The following is a 27,980-nucleotide window of genomic DNA, read 5'->3' on the forward strand; positions in this document are numbered from 1 at the left end:
AAGGGTCATTTGCTCTTTTCTCCCCCTCTGTGGCTAATTTATTTTAGAGCTAGGGGAGGGAGGGGGCGGGGCCAAGTCGGGAGGGTTGAGAGGAGGGGACCGGCAAGCCCAGGGGAGGTGGGGGCGGGGCGGGGGCGAGGTGGGGGAGGGCGGGGAAGGAGCCCGGGTGGAGAGGGCCAGAGAAGGGGAGGGAGTTGGGGGGAAGGGAGGGGCAGTAGGGGAGGGAGGAGCAGGGAAAGGGGAGGGGAGCAAAGGCCTGCGAGGGAGGGCGCTGGGGGCCGGCGAGGGGAGGCGGGGGTGAGGGTGGGGGTCCTGCCTGCGGGGGGAGCCGGGGCGGCCCCTTGTCCGGCCACCCCCACTGCCCAGTCCCGCTCCCGGCCGCGGCGGCCGCAGCAGCCGCAGCAGTAGCGGCTCCAGGATGGTGAGCGCCGCTGGCCCCCAACCCTGGCCTGTCGCCCCCGGCCCGCGCCCGGGTCCAGGGGCCGGACGCCCCCACAGGCCGCGCACACTCACCTAGGACCCGGCAGGGATGCGGAGGTACGGGGCCGCGGGCCCGGGCGGGGGCAGGCACGGGAGCGCGCGGGCGGGCCGGGGTCAGGGGGTGGTGACCGTTCGGTCGGGGTGTCCGGAGCTTTGTCCGCGGGCGCGGGGCAGTGCGAGGGCCGGAGAGGGCGGGGGCTGCGGGGCGCGGGGTTCAACTAGGCGGGGGTCGAAGGGCAAGGCCAGCCGGAGACCCGGGCGGGTGCGTGGGAGCCGAGGGTCACTTCCCGGGGGGAGGGGGACGGCGGACAAGGAGATCTCGTCTCCACCGCCGACGGGCACCCTTTTCTACGCCCGCTTTGGTGCGCAGGTTGCAGCAATAGCGAGCGGCCGGCTCTGGGGGGAGCCTGCGGGATTGGGGGGTGGGGAGCCGGGATCTGCGGGTTCGGGTCCCCGAAAGATCCAGTGTCCGGAGCCCGAGGGCCGGCTCGCAGGCCCCTCCCACTCCGTCAGGTCTTTGTCCAGCGGCCCCTGTGTGTGTGGGAGGGGGTGGGGGCTGGGTTCCTGGCCCGGAGATTCCCCAGCATCGTGACGGGGCAGTGACAGGAGACCGAGGCCACTTCGGGCCCTGCGCCCCTAACGCCCACCCCCTTCCTTTCTTCTCTTCTGGCCCGGGAGAGCGTAGCTCCACCTCAGAGTCAGGGCGTTGAGAGAAGCTGCACTTACCTTCGCCCGTGGGTCACAGGCTACAAGGGAGACCCTCGGAGCTCTCCGCTCTCTAGAGAGCGCCCCTTAAACTTGCCCACTCCCAGAGCCCTCTCGGTCTACGCAGAGATTCCCGTGGTAGGAACCCGCTCTGTCGAGGGTCCTCCGCTGAAGGGTGGGCGCACAGTAGGTGTTTAGCAAAGGTGGGCCCCCTTCCCCGGCGCTCCCGGGCGGAGGAGGCCTGGGAAGGGTCTGCGCAGGGAGAGCGCGAGCGGCCTGGAGCCTGCGCCCAGCGGCGGCCCGGAGCGCAGGGGTGGGTGGACGGGTGGGTGGGCTGTTAAAGGGACGGTCACTAAATCAGGATTAGGCCGTGGGGCTGTCAGGCTGCCTGGCCCTGTCTCCATGGATACCTAATTTGGAGGAGAATAGAGGACGGAAGAATGTTTGTGTTGTGGTCCGCACGGGCTGCCGCGGCTGAGCGGGCTCTTGCCCCGGGCCAGGCAGCGGGGAGCCGGGCTCTGGTTCCAGGCCCACTCTGGGCGTCTGCGGGCGGGGGCGGGGGGTATTTCTCCGTTCTCGGGGCCCAGAGCCTTCCCCATGCAGTCTTTGGAGCGGGCCGGATGGTGCCACCGTCCAAAGACCCCTGACCTGCCCTGGGAGCCCCAGCCTGAACCTCCTGTGCACCCTCCTGGAAACGGCCGCGCTGAGGTTCCTCAGAGCCCCCCATCCCCGGACCCCCTGGCCGGGAGCAGCTGCTCTTCTCCGCCGAGCCTTGGCTCCGGAGCACCCACTCCCTGGGCAGCTAGCGGCTGCAGCGCGGCGGGGACCCAGCCGCGGTGCGCTGACCCCGCGGCGGCGGAGCGGCGGACAGGGGGCGGGGCACGACTTCCTGGGGTGGGCGAGAAAGGGGCGGGGCTTGCCGGCTGGCTGCGCTGGACGCGGTGACAGGCCTCGTAAATCCCCCTTTCCCATATTTAACACCATTTCATTTATTTCCACTCGAATCTGTTGGTGTCCGCAGCAGCAACCCCAGAGAGGAGCGACCCTCGCCCTGGCTGTAATGCCTTCTGGGGGAAAGTCCTCTTGGGCCAAAGGGAATTTAGCTGTGTAGGGCGGTGGACTTGTTTCATTTGAGTCCCAGATAACCCGAATTCCTCAGGGGAACCTCCGTCTCCCCAGGAGAAGAAGTCGGGGCTGAGAGGCACAGGGTCTCTGAGGCCCTGCGGAATTCTCTGGCCGTGGTCTAAGAGTGGTCTGGGCTGAGGATCACGAGGATGGACAATTCCAGTACACAGACTGGAGGGGGGTTTGGGAGAGGGACCGGACCAGACCGGAATGTGTTGTTCCAAGAGCCCTCTCCTGCCTTCCTCCTGGTCATCCGTGGCCACAGCTCTTTTAGGGAGCAAGGCTCTCTTCCCCTCGCTGCCTGGGCTGTAGCTTTGTTGCTGAGATCTCAGACTCCACGCAATTTCACGCCTCTCTGCCTTTGCTCTTGCTGTCCCCTCAGCCAAATGCCTTCCCCATTGTCCCTGTCTTTCCACCACCTCATTCTTCAAGGCCCAGCTCGGATGCCATACTTCCTTCGTGTGGCCTCCCCAGAGCCCCCGGCTCCTGCACTTGCTGCTCCCGCCATGTTCTCCTAGTCCTGCACCTGTGCCTCCTTCGGCCTTTGTGGCTGAGTCCACGCTAGGCTTTTCCTCCGGGAGGACAGGGATGGAGCCTATCCTTCCCTACACCCTGCCCACCCTGGACCCGGGACGGAGCATGGCACCTTGTGGGTGCTCCAGGAATATTTGTTGGCTGAATGTGAGGGGGTCGGTCAGGACAGCCAGCAAAACATGGAACTGGGCCTCTTTCAGGCAGGTAGCTGCTGCACTCCTGGGTGGGTGGAGACCCCTGGGTGGGTCTCCTCCTTCCCCTCCTCCTCATTACTGACCCTCCCCCACCCCCCAAGTTGGGAAGGACTTTGCCCCTTCCTTTCCCCACAGACCAGCATTCTTTCCCGGCCATTATCATCCTGTTAAACAGAGAGGCCAGTCAGGATCCATATGGATCACATTAACAATTGCTTATTATCTGGGCCCGGACTGCTCCCCCCTCCACCCCCAGCTCCTACTGCTGTAGTTGTTGGACCCTTAGGAGCCCAGCCTCCCCGCCTCTCCCTCCCCCTTCCACTGGTTGTCCTGGGAGGGCAGGGGACGGGCTGGTCTCTCTCACCCTCCCTGTGCCTTTTAGCAGAACTTAGCTTCTTCTTGACTTGGCTGGCAGTTAACCACTCCTTTCCCCAATTTAATGAAAACCAGGTTCCCCGCAGACATGTGGCTCAGGGAGGTTTGAGAGCTGCAGCAGGGAGAGGTGGACCTAAGATCTGGGCGCACCTGTGGTCCACAGCACTGACGCCCCCACCTTCCAGTGGACCGACGCTGTGTGCAGGGGCGAGCCACACTAGGCTGACCACTGGGTGTTCTGGGGTCTTTGGCCATCTGAGCCTTGGGCTGGCCCTGCTCCCAGGAGAGACCTTGTAAGGCACTGGGTCCCAAGCCTTCTGCTGCAAAGAATAGAGAAAGCTGAGTTTCCTGGAGCAGCAGCTGAGGAGGCCTTGAAGGATGGGGAGTGGGTTTCTGTTTAAACGCATATAGCCCAAGAGCATTAGGGATGGAAGGGGGCTTCCAGATTGCCCATAACTTCTGATTTACAGGCTCTGCAGAGGGGCTGATGAAAGCCTTTCCCTGAACGATGCCTTCCATCAATTGACCCCAGCCTTTGCATTCTCTCTTTGAGGGTTCTTGGGCCCCCTGAAGCCCACTGGGACCCTGCATCCAGAAGCCCTCCCCCAGTCCAGGCCCCTTCTCATGCGCAAAGGGCTGAGGCGGGCCGGGAGCCCAGGACTCCGGACTTCCACCCTCCGTGCCGTCTCCGTGGCCTTATTCCTGGAAGGAGGGCAGCCCAGCCTGAGCCAGGGGACCAAGGGTGGCCATTGAGGTGCTGGGCCAGCCTTCAACTGGGAGGGGTTCACACTCCCTGGGTTGGGGTGAGGGCTGGTCTTCTCATTTCTGAGTGCATTGCTTGGAGAGAAGATGTTCAGGGATTTTGTTTTGTTTTAGAGGCTACTTGTCCCCAGGAACAAGGTTGAGTGGCAAGGAAGTCTAGCTCTTTTCTGAGCATTTTCCTAAGTATCTTGAATCCTGGAGAATACTTAAGTAGCACGTATTAAACACTGTATATCTCACTGGGGAGGTGGGACTAAGAATGGTGCCCAAGTACATGTGATCGTGGTGATTAAATGAGGCAATAGCTCGGAGCTGGGAGCCCCAAGTTCCAGGCTGGAATGACTGACTATGTGCTGTGAGGACTGGTCAGAAATGCAGGTGACAAGGCTCCAGGCTGTGATTGCTGTTGAAGCTGGCATTTCACCACTTGTTCCACCAAAGAGGGGAATGCATGGGAGCTACCCAGAGGCCTTGCTCTCTTTTCCTTTCCTACTGAGGCGTGGGCAGTGTCAGACTTTGCAGTCCGTCTTGGGCCCTGGAGGTGGGGTGGAGGGTTCTCAGGGAATAGGAGAACTGGGCTGTAGGCATGGGCCAGCCTCCATAGCTCCATAGGGCTGTGATCCGAACCCCATTTTATTTTGTTAGTTTTTAATTGAAACGTTTTTTGAAGATTTTTTTTTTATTGAAGAGAGAGAGAGAAAGCAGGAGTTGGGGGGAAGGGACAGAGGTCAGAGGGAGCAGCAGAACCCCCGCAGAGCGGGGATCCCGATGTGGGGCTCCATCCCAGGACCCCAAGATCATGATCTGAGCTGAAATCAGATGTTTAACCCACTGAGCCACCCAGGCGCCCCAGTTTTTAATTTAAAAAAAATTTTTTTAAAGTCAGCTCTATGCCCAAAGCTGGTCTGGAACTCACAACCCCAGGATCAAGAGAGTCACATGCTCTACTGACTAAGCCAGCCAGGTGCCCCAACCCGACCCCATTTAATAATGACCAGCCCTGGCCCCCACCCTAGGGGCCAAGCCCTGGGCTGCAGTGAATACACACTAGGTATAATTGCCTTGGACAAGTCACTCTGTTTGGGTCTCAGTTTCTCATCTGTAAGATGGGGATAAGAACTACAGAGTTTGTAGGAGACAGAGGCCCTGGTCTGAAATAGCGTGTCTCTTTGTCTCTGAAGTACATGCCTGCCTCTGGTGACCCTCTCAGTAACTCAGAACCCAGGGACTCTGGAGAACCACCTCCCATGTGGGAGCAAGAAGAAAAAAAGGGTGCATGTGTGAGAAAGTTCTGGGCCATTTCTGAAGCTCCTTCCAAAGCAGAGTCAGGGCAGAGAGCAGGGCTCAGGAGGTAGGCAAGAGGAGAGCCAGTCTGGTGACCTCAGGAATCTGGGAGGTGGAAGCCTGAACAACCCTTAGCTTCCCACGCGGCCAGGGAGGCCCAGAGCACGCAGCACCTCCCATGAAGCACGGCGTGTGCACAGCACCCTTGGCAAGGCCCTGCACAGGGCCCTGGGAGTGCCGTCCAGGCAGCTGTCCATCTAGCAACCACGATTTTCTGACTTGGGCCGACCTTCCATGAGCTTATGAGACTGCTGGGCACCAGAGATGAGGCAGAGGGGGACACGGGATGCTCTCAGAACTGCTTTCCTTGTACTGTCTGTGTAGATGGGGGCCTGTAACAGCGGAGCGACCTGCTCAGGGCTGGAGACGCGGGACTCGGAGACAGCAGGGCCCTGGCATCACCGGTGGGGTCTCAAGGGGACTGTGTTCTCCTGGGGGAGGCTGTTCAGAGATGACCAGAGACCCCGGTTCATTGGGAATTAGGAGGAAGCTGGGCGAGTCACCCCCATGCTGCTGACTGGCCTGTTGGGCTCTTAGATGCTCAAGAGTCTGCAGTGACTGGTTCTTCTTTTTAGGCCAGTGGGGAAAGAAAACTGGGGGGATTCAGGTTATGCTGAAGAAAGACAAGGGGTGAAAAAAAGAAAGGTGGCTGATCGACACTTCATCCCCCACCCCCACTCCCTGGCACATCCATCACGTGGTTCCACCCCTCCCTAGTCTGCCTGTTTCTTTGGGGGCAAAGGGGCTCCCTGGAAACACTGACCATGGGAGGAAGTCACCCCTTCCACCCAGGTCAGCAAGCAGCATTCCTTAGCGGCCTGACCCTCACTCTTCCTTTCTCAGATGGATGTGTCCCATGTGGGGTGGCCATTCCTGGGTCACATCTTCCATCCTGGAGCCCTCTTCAGGCTGGAGTTTTATCTATCTATCTATCTATCTAAAGATTTTATTTATTTCTTTGAGAGAGAGAGAGTGTGTGAGAGTGTGTGCACGCGTGAGCATGAATTGTGGGGGGGGGGAGAGGGAGAGGTAGGCTCCCCGCTGAGCAGGGAGCCTGATGTGGGACTCGATCCGGGGACCCTGAGATCATGACCCAAGCTGAAGGCAGACGCTTAATGGACTGAGCCACCCAGGAGCCCCAAGCCTGGAGTTTTAGGGTGTGGGCCCCTTGTTGGAAAAGATGAAGGCACCTCAGTGGGGTGGGGAATGCAGCTGGAGGATGGGCGTGGGGTGACCAGGAGTTCCGTTGGGTTTGCAGTACCAATTAGACACGCACATGGGGATGATCCAGAAAACCTGCAGAGAGGAGGGAGGAGCCCCTCAGCCTGCCTGGAGTGCCCCTCTCAGGAGATACAGCGTCTCATGCTGACCGTCTCTACTGATGGGGAGCTCGTCACTTCCAGAGACAACCCACATGTTCAGACAGCTGCTGACATGTAGCCAAACATCCTTCATGGAGGAGTCACCTCTTTTGAGGAGGGTGGTGAGGCAGAGCTGCACAGCATGCCCCCTGACGTTCAGATATTTGGAGGTAGGAGTTCTCAAGAGTCTTTCCTGCGTGAATGCTCCCCCTGCCCCTCCCTGGCTGCCCTGCTCCTCCTCTCTGATCACTCAGCGGGCATGGCTGCTGGGGGACCACGGGCAGGGGGGTCAGGCCTGCAAAGATGCCTTTGGTCCTGTGAGAATCACTTTGGAATGTGCTAACTCTGGGGTCTGTGGCTGAGTTGGGGGGGCATCGAAGGAAGAGGGCTAAAGGGAACGGGAGGTTGATGAGGATGGTAGGTATCAACAGACACCTCCATTTTTTTAGCTGTTAAATGGGAACAATAACATTTGCTTCTGACCTGAGGGGCCCAAGAGTAGCTGGAACCAGAAATCCCTGGTGGGTGTCATCCTGCACTAGCTCCGTGACTTACTAAGTTGACTGTGCCTTGGTGTCCTCTTCTAGAACATGGGAATAACAGATGTACCCGCTTCCTTGGGTTGTTGTGGGGCTTCACTGAACTAATGTGTGGAAATCCCTGAGAAAGGTGCTTGGTGCTTGTGCTGGGATCCCATCCAGGAGCAGAGAGACAGAAGGAATTGTCATGGTAGTTTGGTGTTTGCCTAGCTCCCTCTGCCCAGTTTCTCTTTCTCTCTCTGTTCCTGTGGCCCTGCAGGTGTGGGGGGCCACCCCCTTGAGGATGGCCCTGCCCACTCACGCCCAGGTAGACCGGCCAGGCTGCATAGTTGGAGTTACTCAGCTCAGCACCCTCAGGGCTGGGAAGAGCGTAGGTGGGGGCAGGGTTGGCCACGGGGGAAGCCTGGGTGGGCTGCCTGAGCCTGCTGCCCCCCCGCCACCGCCCTCTGCTCAGGCCTGGTTCTTTCTCCCACCCACCCCCATGCACAGGGAGGAGGGCATATTTAGGGCCAAGAAACATAGGATCACCCAGTCTTTAAAGCTTAAACTTTTTGAGGGTCACATGTCTCTCAAACTGACCCAAGTCAACCTTGGATCTTACACCTGGCTGCAGGGAGGGGTGGTTGGGCTGGAGAGGAGGTACTGTCTAGTCTTTTGCGCTGAGGCCTGTGGTCCATGACTCCCGAGGAGTTGATGGTGGAGCTGTATTCCAGTGTTCTTAATTTCTTTTGTAGCCTCATATATTTTTTTAAATTTCATTTTCGCCTCCAGCTTTATTGAAGTATGATTGACAAGTAAGTAGTTCCATATATTTTTATCTTAGGCACTAAAAAAGTAGTTTTGAACAGACCACAGGTTTACTAGACTATAAAAGGGGCCTACGACTGGGGCGCCTGGCTGGCTCAGCCAGTAGAGCTTGCAACGCTTGATCTTGGGGTCATGAGTTCAAGCCCCATGTTGGGCATAGAGCTTACTTAAAAAATAAAAATTCTTTTTAAAGGGGCCTGTGATTGAACACTGGTCAAGAGCCCTGACCTCATCCTCCACCCCACACCCACACAGGGCCCAATTCCCAGATACAGCCCCATACAGATTCAAATACAAATTTTACTTTATTTTTTTAAATATTTTATTTATTTATTTGACAGAGAGAGATTGAGAGAGAGAGAGAGAGAGAGAGAGAACACAAGCAAGGGGAGTGGCAGAGGGAGAGGCAGGCTTCTCGCTGAGCAGGGAGCCTATGCGGAGCTGGATCCTAGAACCCTGGGACCACGACCGGAGCCAAAGGCAGATGCTTAACAACTGAGCCACCCAGGCGCCCCAAAGCAAATAATCTTTAAAAGGAAGAATTATTTAGGGGCACCTGGATGGCTTAGTTGGTTAAGCATCTGCCTTCGGCTCAGGTCACCATCTCTGGGTCTTGGGGTTGAGCCCCACTTCAGCTCGCTGCTCAGTGGGGAGCCTGCTTCTCCCTCTCCCTCTGCCCCTCCCCCCTGCTCATGCTGTCTCTCCCAAAAAGATAAAGTCTTTAATTTATTTTTAATTAATTTTTTTAAAAGATTTTATTTATTTGAGGGAAAGAGAGAGCGTGAACGAGCCTGATGAGGGCTGGATCCTGGGACTCCAGGATCATGATCTGAGCCAAAGGCAGATGCTTAACTGACTGAGCCACCCCAGAGCCCCTAGATAAAATCTTTTAAAAAAAGAAAAGAAATAGAATTATCTGGAACAGGTACTTAACTATAGAAACTTCAAAGGCCCTACTCTTCCCACTGCCATTGTACCAGAGAAGGTTTTCTGGGTAGAGGCCTTTGGGAGGGAGAGGACAGGATAGGCAGGGAGCAGATAGGCTGCTGGAACTGTCCTGCAAAGGCCCAGGGGCAGGGGTTTCTGAGCAGGGAGGGAGTGAGAAGCCCGGTTTAACTGGTGGTATCAACTTTAAATAAGGTCTTTGAGTGGCAGGATGGAGGTGCAGAGGACTTGCTAGAGGAACCCAACAAGGAGCCAGCAACAGCAGCAGAGTGATATAAGAGTGTGGGAGCACCCCTGCTGCAGAACTGGGGGAGAGGGTGTTCTGGAACCAGAAGGAGCAAAGGCCTGAAAGTGTGAAGGTGTATTGCCCAGAGAATGGACTGATATGGTCGGAGGGGCGAAAAGGGGCTGGAAGGGCAGGGCCTGAGGCTTGGAGGAAGGACAAATGGGTCCACGTCTGGCGCTAGGCTGGGGGGTTTGGCGCGCACTCTGAAGTCAGCAGAGGGTTGAGTCTATTTCAGATGGAAGGAAGCCCCTGAGCGGCCATCCAGAAGAAAGTTTAGAAGGAGAGGGCAGGGAGTCCAAACGTGGGGCCAGCCGTGGTGGATGTGAGAGCTGCAGTCATTTCAAACAGTGTCTGGGGAACTCCGTTGCCAGCTAGATGGGAGGCGGCTGTGAGGGGCAGAGCGGTATGGGAACCCCAGGGTTTCCAGCTGGATGAATGGATTCTGGAGGGAGAAGGCAGAGATGTTTCCTCTTGGTGTGTCAAGTCTGAGGTCTTGGTGGGTATCTATTAGGGCCTAAGGAATCTCACCCAGATTCTTCAATCTCCCCCTAAGAGACTTAGGGGTCATGAAAAGTGTGGCTCAGGTTGAAGTTGGGTCTGGTGTAGGGGGCTCTTAGGAGGGACCTGAAGAGGCAGGTGACCTTGCCTGGGGCAGTTTCTAAGTGGTGGCTGTGGGGTAGGGGTAGGGGTAGGGTGTATAGGGGCAGGGCCCTGGGGGTCCTCCCTCTATGGGCCAAAGCTGCCCCAGGACACAGGTCAGAGGGTCCCAACGTCAGGCTTGGATGGCGTGGGAAGCTGTGGTGGTTTCAGTGATGGTGCGCTCAGTTCCCCAAAGCCTCTGCAGATCCCTGGAAGGTCAGGCAGGGCCAGGACCGGGTGCTGTCCACTCTGGGCACAGCTGGCAGCTCGGGACTTGCACTGCTGTCCTTGGACTCCCTCAAGCTCACTGAGTTGTTTTGGTCCCAGAGAGCATCTCTCCCCTACCCCACTCTTCCAGCCTGAAGCGTCTAGCCAGTCCTCTTAAGAGCCAAGTCAGAGAGTTCCCTAGGGTCCTGCCCCAGCTCCTTGCCTGCTTCTAGCAAGTCTTAAAAGTCCCACCCTCCAGCCAGCCCAGTGAGGGAGATGCTGGGTGGGCTCCCCCAAGCCCCCCATGCCACTTTCACACCAGAGGGACAGAGATGGACCCTTGTCCCACATCGCAGAGAGGGACTCCCTCCTGCACCATGGGAGCCACAGGGGGAGGCGGGACCGTGACCTCCACACAGACACCCTGGGCTTGCTAGGGTGGGTGCAGAGTCCCTGCCCCAGGTCAGTCTCTCAGGCTGGCTTTCAGACACCTGCCCCACTCAAGGTGCTCGTGGGTCCAGGCTGCATCCCAGGGTCCCTGGGAGCAGCCATGAAGGTGAGGGAGGGCGAGGAAGGGAAGGAGTATGTCCTGGTGTGGAGCCCACTGGTGGGGCCGAAGAATGTCATGGAGACCTAGCCCTGGCCGGGTGTTCAGTGACCTCTGGGAGATAGCCTGACCTTCAGAAGCCTCTGGAAAGTGAGGGATAGGGCAACCCCTCCCTCCCTTTCTCCAGTTCACTGTGCCCAGGAGTTGAAGTCCATACCTAATGACTCCAAGGTGGCTCGAGTTGTGAGAAGAGGGCAAGGCAGAGTGGGCTGCCCTGCCCTCACCTCGATCCCCTGCCCTAAAGCCTCGCCCCGAAATGTGTGGAACACGTGTACCTCCCCAGCACAGCTCATCTCAGTCATGCAGGAGGCAGAAGCCAGTCAACCTTGCTCACCTTCCCAAGGGGTGAGTGGCTGATGGCCTGGCAACTCCCAGAGGTGCGTGATTTAAAAGAGGACGTCTGTGAACCAGAATGGTCTTCGGGTGCTGAAATTCCAGGCAGCCTTAACGAAGTGAAGCAAACACAATTTAGGCAGGTGAAGACAAATTGTGTTTCTTTCTGGGGAAGAGGCAAAGGGTAGCCATAGGCTAGTTCTCTCTACTTGGTGTCCCCAGGGAGATGTGTTACCCCCCCCACCCCCACCCCCATGCTGTGTTCCCAGCCTAGGAGAGGGGAGTGGGGAGGTGGTGGTAGGAGGGGCTCCCAGCCTGCCCCAGGGGCTACAGACAGCATCAGAAGTAGGGCCAAGGGGAAACATGGAGGGGCTGCTGGAAAGAAGGGGGTGGGGAGGAGAGCCTCAGAGCTGGAAAAGTGATTAGCAGCTCTGAGGAAACCGGAGCCAGCCCTGGCAGCCCTGAGGGCAGCACAGGGAGAAGAAGCTGTTACTTACAGAGGGCAGACCAAGATGGCCGTCTGGCCAGCCACCTCCCCCAAAGGCTGCCAGATCACAGCAGGGACAGGCAGGTCCGCAGGCCCAGGAGATGGATGCCCCCCTCAAGGAGATTGGGGGTGGGACTGAAGCTGCAGATAACGCGTAGGGAGCCTGTGTCCTGGGTCCAGCTCCAGGCTCCCCAGGACCTTCTGCAAGAGTGGGGGCAGCCCAGCAGCAACATCCCCAACCTCCTGGGGTAGTAGATGCGCTGTTTGATCAGTGAGTGTGTAAATTGGGATTTTATGGATCGCTTATTCACTGCTGGAGCTGGGGCCCCCAAATTCCTCTGTGCCCCAGAATGCTTAATCTACTCCTGAGCTTTCCCCTGGGAGGGGAGGGAGGAAAGCTCCCCACAGGCCCCCATCCCTCCTGCTGTGTCTCCTCCCAAGGCCCCAGGCTTTGTCATTGCGGGCTGAGCGGTTCAAATGTGCTAATACACTCCCTAGGGGCCCCTGGCCAGTGGGACTTACCCTTCGGTGCTGTGATTGGTCAGAGAGACCATGCGGGGGGGGGGGGGGGGGGGGGTCATGGCAGCAGCTGGGAATGTGTGCGTGTGTGTGCGCGTGTGTGTGCGCGCGCGCGCACACACACGCGCGGGCGCGCCTGTTTGAGGGGAGAGGGTTGAGGGGGTGTCCATCTTGCTCAGACCACTGGGCAGAGACAAAGGATCTTCATCTAGCCTGGGCAGAGGATTAAGTCCAGAACAAGCTACCTGTCAGGCTGGTTGGGGAGTCCACCTGTCCATCTTTACATCCTCTTACTACTTCTTGACATGGTGGGGACTTACTCCGCATGTTCTGAATGGCTGGATGGATGAGTGACCACATGAGTGACTGCATTTTTAACTGGGGCCGCTCCTGCTGGAATAATCCAGCACCTACAGACTCCTGAACCTCCCCCTAAGATTCCTGAGTATCCTCCCCCTTCCCTGAAATTTGCTCTAGGCCAGGCCTGGCAGACACAGGCCGGACATGAGGGACTGGCCAGGCCTCGGGGGACACAGCTGTGACCCCCAGATTCTGTTGCCATTTGAGAGTGCTTTCACTGTGGTCACGTTTCCTGCAGCCGGCCCCCATCTGTCCTTGGGATTTGGTGAGGATGAGGATGGTGGGGGTGGGGGAGGGGTGTTGAGCAGCTGAGGGGGTGTGGGAAGGAAGCACAGCCCCGCAGGGCCAGATGACAGACTGTCCTGTCCTACCATACTCTTCTTTTCAGCCTGTCCCTCCTCTCCTGCCTTGAGGTTGAGGGCAGCGGGCCAGGCTGGGCTGGTGGGGAGGGGGTGGTCCAGCTAGTCTGCAGAAGCTGGAGCCCTGCCCGGCGAGAAAACTTCCTAGGAGCCCTAAGGAAGGGACTCTTGAGTCCCAGCGAAGTTTACCTAGAGACCCCAGGAAGGGAGGCTCCATTCAAGTTCAAGAGAAAGCTTCGGAGCTAGAAGAGGAAGCTTCTAGCTGCAGTGGGAGGCACCCTGGCAGAATGGAGCCCTGGCTGGGGTTAGAGCAGCTCTGTCCAATAGAACTTTCTGTGATGTTGGGAATGTTCCGTGTCTGCGCTGTTCCAAACTGCAGCCACCACCACATGGGACTGCGGGGCACTTAGAGGGTGGCAGGTGGCCTGGAGAAACCGAACTTTTAATCTAACTTTCATAATACATTTTTATTTTTAGTAATTGGGAAATAATAATAAATGATTTACATTTTAAAATCATTTGTACATTTTAATGAACTTGAATTTGAATAGCCACCTGTGGCTAGCAGCTATGATGTGACAGCCCTGGACTCCAGGCTCTGTTCAGGCCCTGAAGCCAAGCTCTTGGGTGCAGATCCCTTCCTGGCTGAGTGAGCCTTGGGAAGGGCTCCTTTGGGCATGAGAGACTCTCTCTCCCCAACCTGCCAGGCCTCCACAGTCCCAGGGTGGATCCCGTGCAGTTAGGGAATCGTCTGCTCCTGGGCATGGCTGCACTGCCCTTAAGAGGTCCTGGGACACGAGGGGGCCAAACCAACAGACCGCCTGACAGATCAGCAGCCCAGGGTGGGAAAGGAGTGGCTGTATAGAGCTCTATCCTTTGAGACATCTTCAGAACTTCCTTGGGGGTGTCAGTCCTAGAAGGCTTCCTGGAAGAGGAAGCTGTGGGGCAATCTTGAGCTGGCCCTGAGCAATGGAGCCAGGAATGGATGGAAAGGCTATGCCTGGAAGCCCCATGGTTGGTGCCCAGGCACCTTGGTGAAAGCTGGGGTCGGAAGGGTCAGCAGGATGGGCTGAAGAGTCCCAGTTTCCCCTCTTACTAGCTGTTATAACCTTGAGAGAATCACTCCCCCTCTCTGAGCCTCCATTTTATCTTCTGTAAAATGGGGAGAATATGCTTGTCTGGCAGGGAAGATGTGAGGGTGAAACCAAATGATAGCCTGTGGAAGTTCTCTGCAAACACGAGAAGGCTGGGAGAAAGGCATGGGTTCTCTTCAAGGGTGCTGCGCCCCTGGACTGGCCTCTCCAGAAGACAACAGATGGTCACAGCTTGTCTGTGGCCCTGACCACGGACACAGTCAGGGATTTCTGCACTCTCCCCTCCCCCCAGCGCGCGCGCGCACGCGCGCGCACACACACACACACACACACAGCCCAGATGGGGGCTGCTTGGCCAGCCCTCCCCACCCCCCCAGGCTGACCTCCTCCTGTTTGGCATTTGACATATGAGGAGTCCAGGGCCAGAGCACGCCCCCCACACATCTCCCACCCCAGAGAGGGGCCAGACTGGCGGGGAGGCCTCACTACCTCCAGGAAGCAGGATCCCAAGGGTCCTAATCTCTTTGCCATGTGTCCAGTGGCCTTTGATGGGAATTCCAGCGCCCCTTTTGTCCTCTCCCAGAGGCCTAACAAGGGGAAGAAAGAAGTAGGGGGATTTAAAAAAAAAAAAAAAAGGCCAGGTTGGGGTCCCTGGGGGCTGGGCTGGGTGCCCTTCAAGTCCAGCCAGATCAGGGATAGATCTGGTTTCTGCTGGTGTCCACAGACACAAACTGCCCTCCAGACACCCTTCCCCATGCACTCCTGAGGGAACCCCCTGGCTCTGCTTCTTGCCACCCCCACTATCTCATGTGGGCTCACATTTAGTCACCCTTTTTTTTATTTGGACACAGAGACAATTTCCAGTCTCTTGGCCCCTCTGTCGGCCCAAACATCCATCCATCCGTTCTACAGTCTATTAGAAGTTTACTGTGTGCCAGGCACTGTCCTAGGTGCTTGGGATAGGATGGGGAGCAAAACCAGAGGATGGAAGAGGAGGAAACAGGCAACTTTTAAACCTTTGTTTCCCAGACCTCATGGAACTTTCTAGAGTTGGTACTAGATGGTAAAGCAACCCGTACGCAGATGATGATGAGTGCTCCAGAGAGCTACAGGTGGAGGGGCCAGTGCGTGGTGAAGTGCCAAGTGCCATGTGAACAGAGCCCTGAGGCTGTGAGTGCGGACTGGTGGGGGAAAGAGTGTGGCCACTGTGGGGAGGGAACCTGCCTGCTATGCTGGAGTAAGAGGCCCCTGTGGCCTGAGGTGGGGGCGGACTGGGGGGGAACGCAGGCAAAAATAAGTGTTTAATAGACTGTAGAATGGCAAGAGAGCTACAGGGAAGCAGATCATTAGGACCTGGTAGGCCACTATGAGGACGCTGGCTTTTTTTTTTTTTTTAATGTATTTATTTATTTAAGTCATCTCTATACCCAGCGTGGGGCTCAAACTTACCACCCCGAGACTTACCACCCCAAGATCAAGAGTCTCATGCTCCACTGAATGAGCCAGCCCGGCTCCTGGGATCTTGGCTTTTTTTTTTTTTTTTAAGATTTTATTTATTTTGTGAGAGAGAGAGAGAGAGAGCGAGCACATGTGTACGAGAGGGGGTATGGTCAGCAGGAGAGGAAGAGGAAGAACCTCAAGCAGACCTGCTGATCCTTGGAGCCCGACACAGGGCTGGATCCCAGTACCCTGAGATTATGACCTCAGCCAAAATCAAGAGTTGGTTGCCTGACCGGCTGAGCCAGCCAGGTGCCCTAGGACATTGGCTTTTACTCTGAGAACAGAGAGTGGGAGACAAGGGTGGAAATGGGAGGTGGGACAGGAGGCTGCTGTAAGCATCCAGGTAAGAGACAGTTGCATTCTGGATAGATTTTGAAGTCAGGGCCAGCCTGATTTGCTGGCAAGAGGTATGGGGTTCCAAGAGTTTCTGGCCTGAGCAATGAGGAAGAATGAAGCTGCCATTTCCTGAGATGCGGAAGATGGGGGTGGGGGGTTGGGGGGTGGAACAGGATTGAGTGAGGAAGTCAGAGGTTTGATTTTGGGGCATGTCATTATACCAATTAAATATTCCGCTGGAGGGGCGCCTGGGTGGCTCAGTCGTTGGGCATCTGCCTTCTGCTCAGGTCATGATTCCAGGGTGCTGGGATCGAGCCCTGCATCAGGCTCCCTGCTCGGTGGGAAGCCTGCTTCTCCTCCCTCTCCCACTCCCCCCGCTTGTGTTCCCTCTCTTGCTGTGAATCTCTTTGTCTAATAAATAAATGAAATCTTTAAAATAAGTAAGTAAATAAATATATATATATTTACTTACTTATTTTAAAGATTTCATTTATTATATATATATATATATATATATATATATATATTTGGATGGAGATGTTGGGAAGAAGGTTGAATGTGCCAGTGGGGAGTGCAGGGGAGATTTCTAGGCTGGAGAATCGTGTTTAGGAATCCTCAGTGTTATGGTTGCCAGTCAAGGGCGCAAGACTGGATGGAATTAATGTGGAGAGAAGGCTCCGAGAACAGAGCCTCCTGGGCTCTCCAAGTTGGGGAGGGTCCGTGGTGAAAGGGGCAGTAAAGGGAGCTGAGGAGGAGGGGGCAGTGGGCTGCCCAGTAAAGAAGTTTCAGGGAGTGTGATGAGCTGAGGCTCACGTTGCCAAGCTGAGGGCTGACCACTGGTTTAATGAGGAGGCCGTGCACGCAGGCACCTGTGTTTCTGGGTGTGAGAGCCTGGTGGGAGGGGGTGCAAGAGAGGGCTGAAAGGGGAGAACCAGAAATAGGAGCACAGACAACTTTTCACCTGCTTTGGTTTTGTTCTGGCAATAGGAAGCAGAGAGCTATGAGATGTAGCTGGAGGGGATCAAGAGATTCGTGTGAGCTTTTAGCTCCCCCCTAGAATGGGAGAAATACCAGCACGTTTGTGTGATGAGAAGGATCACTAGCAGGAGAATGGGCCATGCAGAAAAGGGGAGAATGGAGGGAACCCTGGCCTGGAGCGTTGAAAGGGGATGGAATCAGCAGCGAGGAGGAGGAAAGTCCTCTGTTCCTGCTGCCAAGATGGACCTAGTCCAGTTCGCCCAAGAGAGCAAAGCATCCTTAGGACTGGAGTCGCCAGGGAGGTGGCATGGAAGAGGCGGGCCCCACGTGGCCTTGAAGGATGGGAGAGGGCTGGTTGGCAGAGGGAAGGCATTTCTGATGGGCGGAATTGTGCGAGCAACCCTCTGGAGGTCCGAATGAGCAGAGCTGGGTTTTTTTCTAGATTTCTTCAGGCCCTGTGGATGGAGAGGAAATCTGGCTTGTACTAAGGGGTCGGAGGGATCAGGGAAGTCTGTGATGTTCGCAGATAGTAAACAGAGAGGACAAGCAACTTGCCCTGAGACACGAAGGGAATCACCCCAACAGGAACACCCGTCTGTCGTAACCATTGCCACTCCTCCAGCCCATGGCATGCACTCCAGTCCTTAACTTTTCTTTCTTTTCTTTCCTTTTCTTTTCTAGTAGGCTCCATGTCCAGTGTGGGGGCAGTGCAGGGCTTCAACCCACGACCCTGAGATCAAGACCTGAGCCCAGATCAAGAGTCAGACGCTCAACTGACTGAGCCATCCAGCTGCCCCCAGTCCTCCTCTTGTCCATGGCCCTTCCCTCGCCCTTGCCAGCTACAAATTCTTTACCATTCTTCAGTCTAGGATTGAGTCTGGGGACAGGGAGGGAGAGTTCAGATCTTAAGAGCTGTTCCCAGCTCCCCAGTTTACATCCTTGCCTGATCACAGCCTGTGGAGGCAGGAAAAGCACCTGCCAGAGGGAGGAGGCCCCTTCGCATCCTGAATCTCCTCCCTCAAACTTAGTGTTGTGGTCTGTAAATACCGTCTACTTAAGTGGGAGCTTGTGGGCAGTGAGGAGGGCTGAGCTGGATATGCCAGTGCTCCCTGCTCAGCTCGGGTCCTCCTCACTCCTCCTCACTGGCCTCAAGTCTCCGGGCCCTCCAGCCTCGGACACACATTTTAGGTGCTGCAGTGATCCCCCCACCCAAATGCAGCCTCCCCTGACTCTGAACTGCCAGAATGCCTTCTTTCCTTTTCTCTTTTCCTCCCTCCCTCCTGCTTGTACCTTCTCTCTCCTGTTCGAGGACAGAACCCCCAAGGATGGGTCTCAGTCTGATCCAGTTCCGTGTCACTAACCACAGTCGGGCACATCAGTGTCCTGAGAGTGTCTGCCGGCTGCTGGGCAACAAGACAGCGCCCCCGCAGAGAATGGCATCTCACCACAGGAAATCCCACCGCCACCCCTCTGGCCTCTGGCTCATTCCCTAAACATTTATTGAGCCCTGCCCATGCTAGGCTCTGTGCCAGGTCCCAGGGGGTCCCCCAGGCAGGGTTCTGGGGGTCCAGCTGTGTTGGGGTCTGCTCTCTGGCCTACGCTAGGACAGAGCCTGCTGTGTGGTGGATGCAAGGCTATAGCAGGGGACCCAGTCCTCGGCTCCTCTCAACACCCCTCCCTCTCTTCTCCTCTCCTCTCCTCTCCTCTCCTCTCCCAGTAACAGGGGTTGGCACGAGGGGGCAGGGCCCACTGGACGGGGTGGGGTGGGGGAGAGTGGACAGCCCTGTTCGAGCTCTGCCAGGCGGCCAGAGACCCTCAGGGCACCAGTTGTAAGCAGGAGACAAAAAGCCTGGGACAAAAGGGCTGTGGGAGCCGTGGTGAATAGATTAATGAGATTTCCATAGGCTGCCCGACAATGGGATTCTCCACTCTGGCCCCTTTGTCCCGGGCTGAGATAAAGGAGCTTGCCCAGGAGGGCGGCGTTGCCCCTTCTCCACTCAGGTCTGCAGTCACCTCGCAGCTGCCCCTCCCCTATGCTGCCCCCAGCCCTGGGCATGGGTAATGGCATTCAGAATCTGAGAATTTCTGTAAGATCCAGAAGGAGTGTTCGGGACCTCCTTAAGGAGTTGGAGGCGGGTGCTGGCCCTGCATGCTTGGGATCCCCTCCCGCTGCATCTTGTATAAAATTGACTGGAAAAGGTTCCTAGAGAGAGAAGTTGGCTGCCCACCACCTGAATCCACTGTCCTTTGACTCCTGAAGAAACTGAGGCTTGGAGAGGTTAGGTGTCTTGCCTGCAGTCACTGTGACTGCAGAGGGGGTCTGTGGCCCTGGGACTCTGGAGCAGGGGTGGAGGAGGAGTGCCTACAGGCCTGTGTGAGGGGAAAACATCCTCCCCACCTGTCTTTCCCCCATCCTCACACTCCACGGCCACGTGCCCCACTTCTGACAGCACATGTGGGAGTTTCCACAGGTCAACCAGCTCTGTCCCACCAGCTGGGGGTCCTACCAATCGAACTCAGTATCTGCCCGCAGGTAGCATCAGATCCCATAGGGTAAGGGCTCAGTCCCATAAAACTGCCCCAGCGCACATGCTGATCAACTGTCCAGGCTGCCGCCTGTGCTTCTGATCGATGGCTAAAACCCCATCACCCCCTCCTTGGGTTTGATTAATTTGTCAGAGGGGCTCACAGAGCTCAAGAAACCAGTTTACTTACTAGATCACCGGGTTATTCTAAAAGGGTGCAACTTGGGAATGGCCAGATGGAAGAGATGCACATGGCAAGGTGCGTGGAGCTTCTGGGCCCTTCAGCATGTTCACATGTTTGCCAACCCCAGAGCTCTCCAAACCCTGTCCTTTTGGGGTTTGTGGAGGCTTCATTACATAACCGTGATTGATTAAGTCACTGGGTATTGGTGATTGAGTTCAACCTCTACCCCTCTCCCTTGGGTGTGGGGGGGTGTGGGGTGTGACTAAAAATTCCAACCCTTTAGTTAAGGCTGGTTCCTCTGGCAACCAGCCTCCATCCTTAGATTATAGGGGCTTTTCCAAAAATCACCGCTGTAACATAAGCTCAGGTGCAGTGGAAAGGGCTTGTTGTGAATAACCCACCCACTTCACCTTTGTGGTTGCAAAGCAATTTCAGGGACTGAGGACAAGAGACCAAAGGGAAAGATGCCCCCATTGCTCTTACCCTTAGGACATTTTAAGGGTTTGGGGAGCTGTGAGCCAGGAAGAGCGAACAAAGACTAAATGTGTTTCTTATAAATCACGCTCTCCCAGCCTGTGTCGGGCCCAACGCACCGAGTGTCCTGGGCACTGCCGACAGGGACGGAAACAGGTGCGCCAAGTGTTTTGGGCATTTGTGAAGACAGATGACTTCTGTCATCCATCCTGGAAGACTTCCTAAAGACAAGGGGTGGAGTGTTGTTTAAGGGATCCTTTACTCACCCTTCCATCCAGTAACTCTTGCCATTACTATTCGTCACCTGTAAGTTCGAAGGCTGTGCTCTGTGGATGGAGTCAAGTGGAGTTCCAGCCTCCTACGTGTGGGAGGGCCCTTGGCTTTCATGGGTCTGCAGAGAAAGAGCTTCATCAGGACCCTGACCTTGCTTCCCAAACAGTGCAGCTGCAGAGAATTGTTTTCTCTCCAGGGTCTTCCCCAGACCCAGGGAAAGTCAAAGACTTAAGTAAAGACCAGTCTGGGAGCCTTGCTTCGCCCTCCTTAGCTGATGTGGGCACTGGCGTGTGGCCTATAAAGTGGGGAGGAGGCCCCCTCTGGGTGCAGGAGGCTGAATGGCAGGAGCTTGTGGGCCGTAAGTGGCCTGGGGATGTGGGCAGGGAGACAGCACGGTCTTCCCCTGTCCTTGCCTGCCCCAGGCCTGCATGTCTGGAAGGGAGAGAAGGTAAGGCCGTGGTGGGCATGGATGTGTCAGGAGGCACCCAGCTGAGGCGGCACCGCAAGCTTGAGATGAGCATGAATGCACACGCACACATGCACGCATGTGGCCTGCTGCTGTGCACATCTGCACAGTGCGTGTTCCCAGCAGTGGGGGCATGTGGGCGGCTGTGTCCTCAGGTTCATGTAGGCCCACATCCTCAGCCTATGTGCAGGTCAGGCAACTTCCCCTCCTGCCCTCTCCTGCAAACTTCTGTCCTCTCCTTTTCCTTGGGTTGGTTGCTTGAGCCTGCTCCTGTGGCAGCTTGGTTGTGGCCAGACCTTTGTTCTTTCCCTTGGAAGGGGTGAGAGGAAGTCTCCAGATGCAATCTATGTGACAAGTTCAGTAGAACTTGCTGACCTGGTCCCCCACTCCCCAGTGAGTGTTCTAAAGGACCTCTAGCAGAAGCCACGGGGAGAAGGTGCAGAGAGATGGGTTCGTAGCTAATGGGGGGACTAGCAGGGTCTAGGAGGTCTTTTCAGAGGTGGGAAAGAATTGAGCTTTCTGTGGGGAGGGAAGTGGGACATAATAGGGGATGGAATAGTTAATGGATGGGGCAAGGACCCAGCCTGGACTGGGGTCAAGGGCTGGGGTGGATGGCCCCTCAGATCTACTGGGCTACAAAGCAGATATAGATAAGGGTGAAAATGGAAGGCCAGAAGTGAGGGAGCTGTGCCCCTGGCTAAAATGGGCAGCGAATTACCTGGAATGGAAGGGCCAGCATCTGAGGGATGGAGGGGAGACCGAGTGGGCAGCATGAGCTTCCAAGGACAGGGCCCCTCAAGGGAGTGGCTGGGAGTTGCGTGAAAGGGGCTAATCCCGGAGTAGGAGAGCGGGCCTGAGGTTGGGCTGTATGTTTGGAGAGAGCCCAGTGGCCACAGCAGGAGCTGAGTGCTAGGGGCAGGGAGGATACCATGTGACAGAGACGAGGGGGAGCAGAGGGTCTGGCAGGGGCTGAGGAAGTATGTGGGTAAGACCAGATCCAGAGCTTTCTTTGTGTCCTTCTGGGAGGGGTCACACTTTTTTCCCCAGCATGCTAAGGGGAAGTATGATCAAAATCAAATCTCTCTTCTCCATATTAAGGAGCCAAAGCACAGATAATAGTAAATAGAAAAAACAAAACAGGTTTGGGGTCCATGCCACAACACAGTATTTGCATTTGTAGAAATTTTTTTTTTTTTTTTAGATTTATTTGTGAGAGAGAGAGAATGAGTACTGGGTGGGGGAGAGGGAGAGCGAATCTCAAGCCGACTGCCACTGAGTGTAGAGAGCAACGTGGGGCCTAGTCTCAGGACCCTGAGATCATGACCCAAGCCGAAATCAAGAATCAGGTGCTCCGCATCTGTAGAACTCTGATGTTACCTCACAGAACCCGGCAAACTAGGACCACTTGTGGTTTCCGAAGTCCTGGGAAATTAACCCCCGGTGACTCAAGGTAATGCCTTTGTTCTTTGGAGACCCCCCTTCAGCATGAGCTGGAGAGCTGCATACCCGCCCTCCACAGACCTCACACTCCGGTCTCTTGTCTCTGCTCTGAACCTCTTGCCCCTGGTGGCCAGGGTCACCTCTCAGATGGAGATGAAACCTCAAAGAACGCTACTTCCCTTTTTAGCTTTAGTGTCTATGTGGCTCATGCCCTCCTTAGGGCAGTGGAGATGAGAATACAGTTTTATGTTCAAAGAGTGTCCCCTCCCACTGGCAGCAGGTCACAGCCATAGGAGGTGTCAGGTCAACAGAGGTGGTGCTGTCAACAAGCTACTGCAAGTGAGGACAACTGTGGAGAACCCCAGAAGCCACTTGATCTGCTGCCTCTTCTGCCACTTCCCCCATACACACCCACTTCCAAGGCTCCAGTAACCCAGCATTTCTTAGCACTCCCACCAGGCTCGCAATGTATGGTCATGCAGGTTGCACACTGAACATGAGCCCTTCTAAAGGGGGACGATTTACCCCACTGATGCGGTAGATTTGAAGATTTATTGTGACAGTTTTCCAGAAGGTGGCAGTAAAGGGTCTTGAAGGAATAAGGAGGGTGTGGGAGCTAGCACAGCCCTGGCTTTCTGAATGGCCTGCGTTGGAACCTGCTGGCCAGGCCCCCGCCCAACATGGCCCCTCACCTTTCAAGTTCCGGTAAAGACACCACCTCCCTGCTGAGCTCTTCTCAAGCAGACAGGGCACATTTCCCTGAGCTCCAGAGCCTCTGGCACACCCTTCTATGTTACCACCTCACAAACGATGTTGTCTGCCTGTCCCTTCCATCTGTCTAAACCATCGTATTGCCTTTCAGTCTGCCCCCTTGCCTAGCACAACGCTTACTATTTGCTTAATAAAAATTTGAAGAAAGAATATTAACCCTGTGAGTTTAACGTATCTTACCAAAAGCTTAGGTTTGAGAAATAGTCATTTGCAAAAACCCTCTCTGGCAAGCCATGGGCCCATTTAGTCTTTGAGATTTAATCCACAGAGCAGGCCAACCCATCCATGTGCCTGCAAAAGTGTTGTTCCCCAAACCCTGAATCCCTTTTACCAGCGTTTGGCTCATGCCTTGGCTGGTGCTCAAGGCTAGTGTAAGAAACCTCTGTGGAACATTTCTGCCATGTTTCTGGCATGGCTGTCTTAAGAGGTCATAGTTCATTACATCTCACAGGCCTGCTTCCTGAAGTTTATAGAAGAAAGTTCCAAGATTTCTACGCCAGGAACATTTTGCTTCTTTTGAGTAGGGTGGTGTTTTTTATTCTGCAAAATGAGTTATGTGGTTTCTGGGAAGCTCGCAAACAAATCTGTGACCCACTTTCTACTCACTTTCCCCATCTTCTCCGGAATAGGATTTGTCTCTTCTAAATCGCGCTTCTGTATTGTGGTGAAACACATCCGGGGCACACAGCCAGCATGTGCAGATGGGGGTCTGGAACCCAGGTGCTCTGACTTCACCAGGCAGAGGCTGAAAGGAACTAGGTGGACTGAAGTGAATGCTTCTGGGTCAGTCCCTGGAGTTTCCCAGGGACCACGCCGCACTGCCCCCACACACTGGAGTCTCTGACTTCAGGCCTAAAGGGGCCCCTGGAATCTTGGGGAGGGCTGCAGGGAATAGTTTAGGTAGGACTATCAAACTCCAGGGCCATTCATCTTTCTGCAAACCTAGTATCTCTAATGCCTAGAACAGAGTGGGTGTGCAGCAAACAGGCCTTACTGAAGGAGCCCCACCTGCATTTGACTATTTCTGGGGGCAGGGTGCCTCACTCATCGTGGACCCCTTAACTACATTGGGTCTGAAAGCAGGGACCAGGTGTTGTAGAGGGCAGGGCTTGTGTGGCTGGGGCAAAATCATCATCGAATTGCCTCTTGAGGTGAAGTCAGGGTCAAACATATCGTTTCCAGACCTCTCGAAGGAAAGTATTTTCACACAGTTTTAATCCTGGGACGTGCCGGCCAAGGCAAGTACTGTGTTAGTGGTGCCTGCAGAGGGGAGGCCCTGGAGGGTGGCACGGGGGTGGTGGATGGTGGAAACTGGCCTGGGCCAAGCTGCCATCTAAGCTGCCTGGGGCTGGTGGGCCCTGAAAGGCCCTGCACGACCCCTCTAGCCGCTTCTCCCCGTCTCGCCCACAGCTCTGTCGAAGATGCACTGGACACCGGAACACGCCCAGCCCCTCAACCAGTGGCCAGAGCAGCACCTGGATGTCTCCTCCACTACCCCGTCGCCAGCCCACAAGTTGGAGCTGCCCCCGGGAGGTCGCCAGCGCTGCCACTATGCTTGGGCACACGACGACATCTCTGCCCTCACAGCCTCCAACCTCCTCAAGCGCTACGCAGAGAAGTACTCAGGGGTTCTGGACTCACCCTACGAGCGCCCCGCGCTGGGCGGCTATGGCGACGCCACCTTCCTCAACGGCGCCAAGGGGGACCCCGAGCCCTGGCCAGGGCCGGAACCCCCCTACCCCTTGGCCTCCCTCCACGAGGGCCTCCAGGGAACCAAGTCCGGTAGCGGGGGCGGCTCTGGGGGCCTCGGGGGCTCCCCGGTTTTAGCCGGGAACCTGCCTGAACCCCTCTATGCCGGTAACGCGTGCGGAGGCCCGTCGGTGGCGCCCGAGTACGGGGCGGGCTACGGCGGGGGGTACCTGGCCCCCGGCTACTGCGCGCAGACCGGCACCGCGCTGCCCCCGCCGCCCCCTGCCGCGCTCCTGCAGCCTCCGCCTCCGCCGGGCTACGGCCCCTCGGGGCCTCTGTACAACTACCCCGCGGGGGGCTACGCGGCGCAGCCGGGCTACGGGGCCCTCCCGCCGCCGCCCGCCCCGCCGCCGGCCCCCTACCTGACCTCGGGTCTGGCGGCGCCCACGCCCCTGCCTGCGCCCGCGCCGCCCCGGCCGGCGCCCACCTCCTACGGCTTCCAGGCTGCCGAGGCCGGTGTGTCGCTGAAGCGCAAGGCTGCCGACGAGGGCGCGGAGGGCCGCTACCGCAAGTACATTTACGAGCCCGCCAAGGCCCCGGCGGCCGACGGCGCCTCCTACCCCAACACGGACAACGGCGAGTGTCGGGGCAACGGGTTCCGGCCGAAGCCTCCGGGGGCCGCGGAGGAGGCGTCGGGCAAGTACGGTGGCGGCGTCCCCCTGAAGGTCCTGGGCTCTCCCGTCTACGGCCCGCAACTCGAGCCCTTTGAGAAGTTCCCGGAGCGCGCCCCGGCGCCGGCTCCCCGCGGGGGCTTCGCGGTGCCGTCGGGAGAGCCCCCTAAAGGCTTGGACCCGGGGGCCTTGGAGCTGGTGACGAGCAAGATGCTAGACTGCGGGCCCCCGGTGCAGTGGGCAGACGTGGCGGGCCAGGGCGCGCTCAAGGCGGCGCTGGAGGAGGAGTTGGTGTGGCCCCTGCTCAGGCCGCCCGCCTACCCCGGCAGCCCGCGCCCGCCGCGGACCGTGCTGCTCTTCGGGCCGCGGGGCGCGGGCAAAGCGCTGCTGGGCCGCTGTCTAGCCACGCAGTTGGGCGCCACGCTCTTGCGCCTGCGCGGAACTACGCTGGCCGCGCCAGGCGCCGCCGAGGGCGCGCACCTCCTCCAGGCCGCCTTCGCGGCTGCGCGCTGCCGCCCGCCCTCTGTGCTTCTCATCAGCGAGCTGGACGCGCTGCTCCCGGCTCGGGATGACGGCGTCGCCGCTGCGGCAGGCGCGCTGCAGGCGCCGCTCCTGGCTTGTCTGGACGGCGGCTGCGGCGCAGGGGTCGACGGCGTGCTGGTCGTGGGCACCACCTCGCGGCCCGCGGCTCTGGACGACGCCACCCGGCGGCGCTTCGCTCTCCGCTTCTACGTGGCGCTGCCCGATGGGCCTGCCCGCGGGCAGATCCTGCAGCGGGCGCTGGTCCAGCATGGCTGCGCGCTGAACGAGCGGGAGCTCGCGGCCCTGGTGCAGGGCACCCAGGGCTTCTCCGGGGGCGAGCTGGGGCAGCTGTGCCAGCAGGCAGCGGCCGGGGCGGGCCTCCCCGGGCTGCAGCGGCCCCTCTCCTACAAGGACTTGGAGGCAGCGCTAGCCAAGGTGGGCCCTAGGGCCTCCCCCAAGGACCTGGACTCGTACGTGGAATGGGACAAAATGTACGGCTCCGGACACTGACGGCGCGCCCTAAGGCCGCGGGAGCAGCCGCCCCTCCCTCCCCGCCCCTCTCTCCCCGCCCCTCCGGTCGGGAGGTTGTCTTTAGCCAAACCGGGCTGGGAGGGGGCCGGAGTGATGAAAGTGGGCTGGGGGGGGGGGCGCTGCCGGTGGATTTTTTTTTTTTTTTTTTTCCGTGGGAAGGAAAATGATTCTGCTAGGCAGATAGATGCCATATGCGCTGTGTACTCAGGTTTTTCCTATTTATTGTGGACGGGAAACTCGCCATCTCCGCCCAGCCGATGGGCAGACCCGGGATGGGCTAGCACCCGGGGCCTAAAGAACTCCTGCTCACTCGCCACAATCCTTTTGTCTCCTCGCTCTCTTAGTGGCTCCCTCCTTCCCCATCTTTCTCTGCATTAGCGTAGTTTTCTCTCTCCGTGATTTTGTCACTGACCTCCTCATATGCTGGCCCTGTTTCTCTTTTGCTCCTCCTTCCCCTATCTCTCCATCTATCAACCTCTGTGCTTCTGTCCCTCTCTTGCTTTCCAGCCTGTTTCTCTTGGTCCCTCTCATTCAAAAGAAAGCAGTGTTCCTTTGCAGGAGATCTGGAAGTCCAGGGGCTGAGGTGGAGAGGGTAGGGAGTTCCCTCCCACCCCAATATCCCTCACCCAGCTGTATCCTTGGGTCTTAGGGGGGAGGGCAAGCAAAAAAAAGAAAAAGAAAAAAAAAAAACACCCAAAGAAGGGTTTTTGTTTGTTTTTGAGGGGGAAATCCCAGAAATGTAGCTTGTTTAATATTTTAGGCCTCTTATTTTTGTAAGATGTGTAGAATTTGCTGTTTGTTGTTTTATTTTGACAACTCAGGAAGAAACTGACCTCAGAAAGAATGTTAGACTTTGGCTGCTCTCCTGTGTGTTCCCTGCCCCCAACCCCTCCCCAGGGAGCAAATTCTCCCAGGAGACTCAAAAAGTGAGGTGGGGAAGGGGAGAGGAAGACCCAGAGCCACACTGAAACCCCTGCTCTTCCTGGGACAGAAGCGGAATGTATTTCTAGGGCTTCCTCCCCAGGTCCAAGGTTGTAGCCAGGGGTGTGGGGGAGTGGGTTGTGGGATTTGAGAAGAGGTAGGTCCTGCTGCTCTCCCCCCTGAGCCCAACCCCCAAGCTTAGTGTTAGCTGTTTAGTGTTATCCAGAGGGATGCCCCTTGCCCCCTTTCCTGCCCCAGGAAAGAGAGGGCCCAGATGGGAGGGTGACCTAGGCAGGAAGTCCCGAGAGAGTTCATCTCACCTGGCCTTTCACAGGCAGAGGTCTTCTATAACTTACCTTAGGAGGATTCCCTTGGGAGAGAAGACAGTGTGGCCACAAGTCTTGTGGGGCACAAAACTGACTACAGACTCCGCTTCCCCGTGTGTTGGGAGGCTCCAAGGAGGAGTGAGCACTGGTTAGAAGAACGTGCCTCTCCCATTATCCTAGGGTCCTAGGTTGGGAGCTTCAGGGGCTGTGAGAGTGTGAAGAAGATGGGTAGACTATTTTTCCCTGAAGTGGGGGGTTTATTTTCAGTCCCACCCAAACTTTCTACTGGAAGCCAGGCTTGGGGACCCTTC

At 57.0% G+C, this 27,980-nt stretch overlaps 1 protein-coding gene across 2 annotated transcripts; it reads left to right on the forward strand.

Annotated features, from left to right (window-relative positions):
- The first annotated feature begins 296 nt into the window (after positions 1 to 296).
- On the forward strand, positions 297 to 26,549 carry FIGNL2 (fidgetin like 2). Of its 2 annotated transcripts, none has more exons than XM_047742721.1 (2): positions 297 to 537; positions 24,420 to 26,549. In XM_047742721.1, the coding sequence occupies exon 2, from the start codon at positions 24,431 to 24,433 to the stop codon at positions 26,399 to 26,401; it is 1,971 nt and encodes a 656-aa protein (XP_047598677.1). In that variant the 5' UTR covers positions 297 to 537; positions 24,420 to 24,430; the 3' UTR covers positions 26,402 to 26,549. The 2 variants fall into 2 exon arrangements, with proteins under 2 accessions (XP_047598677.1, XP_047598678.1); XM_047742722.1 differs by lacking the exon at positions 297 to 537 and adding an exon at positions 21,372 to 22,248.
- Positions 26,550 to 27,980: the final 1,431 nt, after the last annotated feature.

Source organism: Lutra lutra, chromosome 8, assembly GCF_902655055.1.
Source record: "Lutra lutra chromosome 8, mLutLut1.2, whole genome shotgun sequence".
Taxonomy (NCBI): Eukaryota; Metazoa; Chordata; class Mammalia; order Carnivora; family Mustelidae; genus Lutra; species Lutra lutra.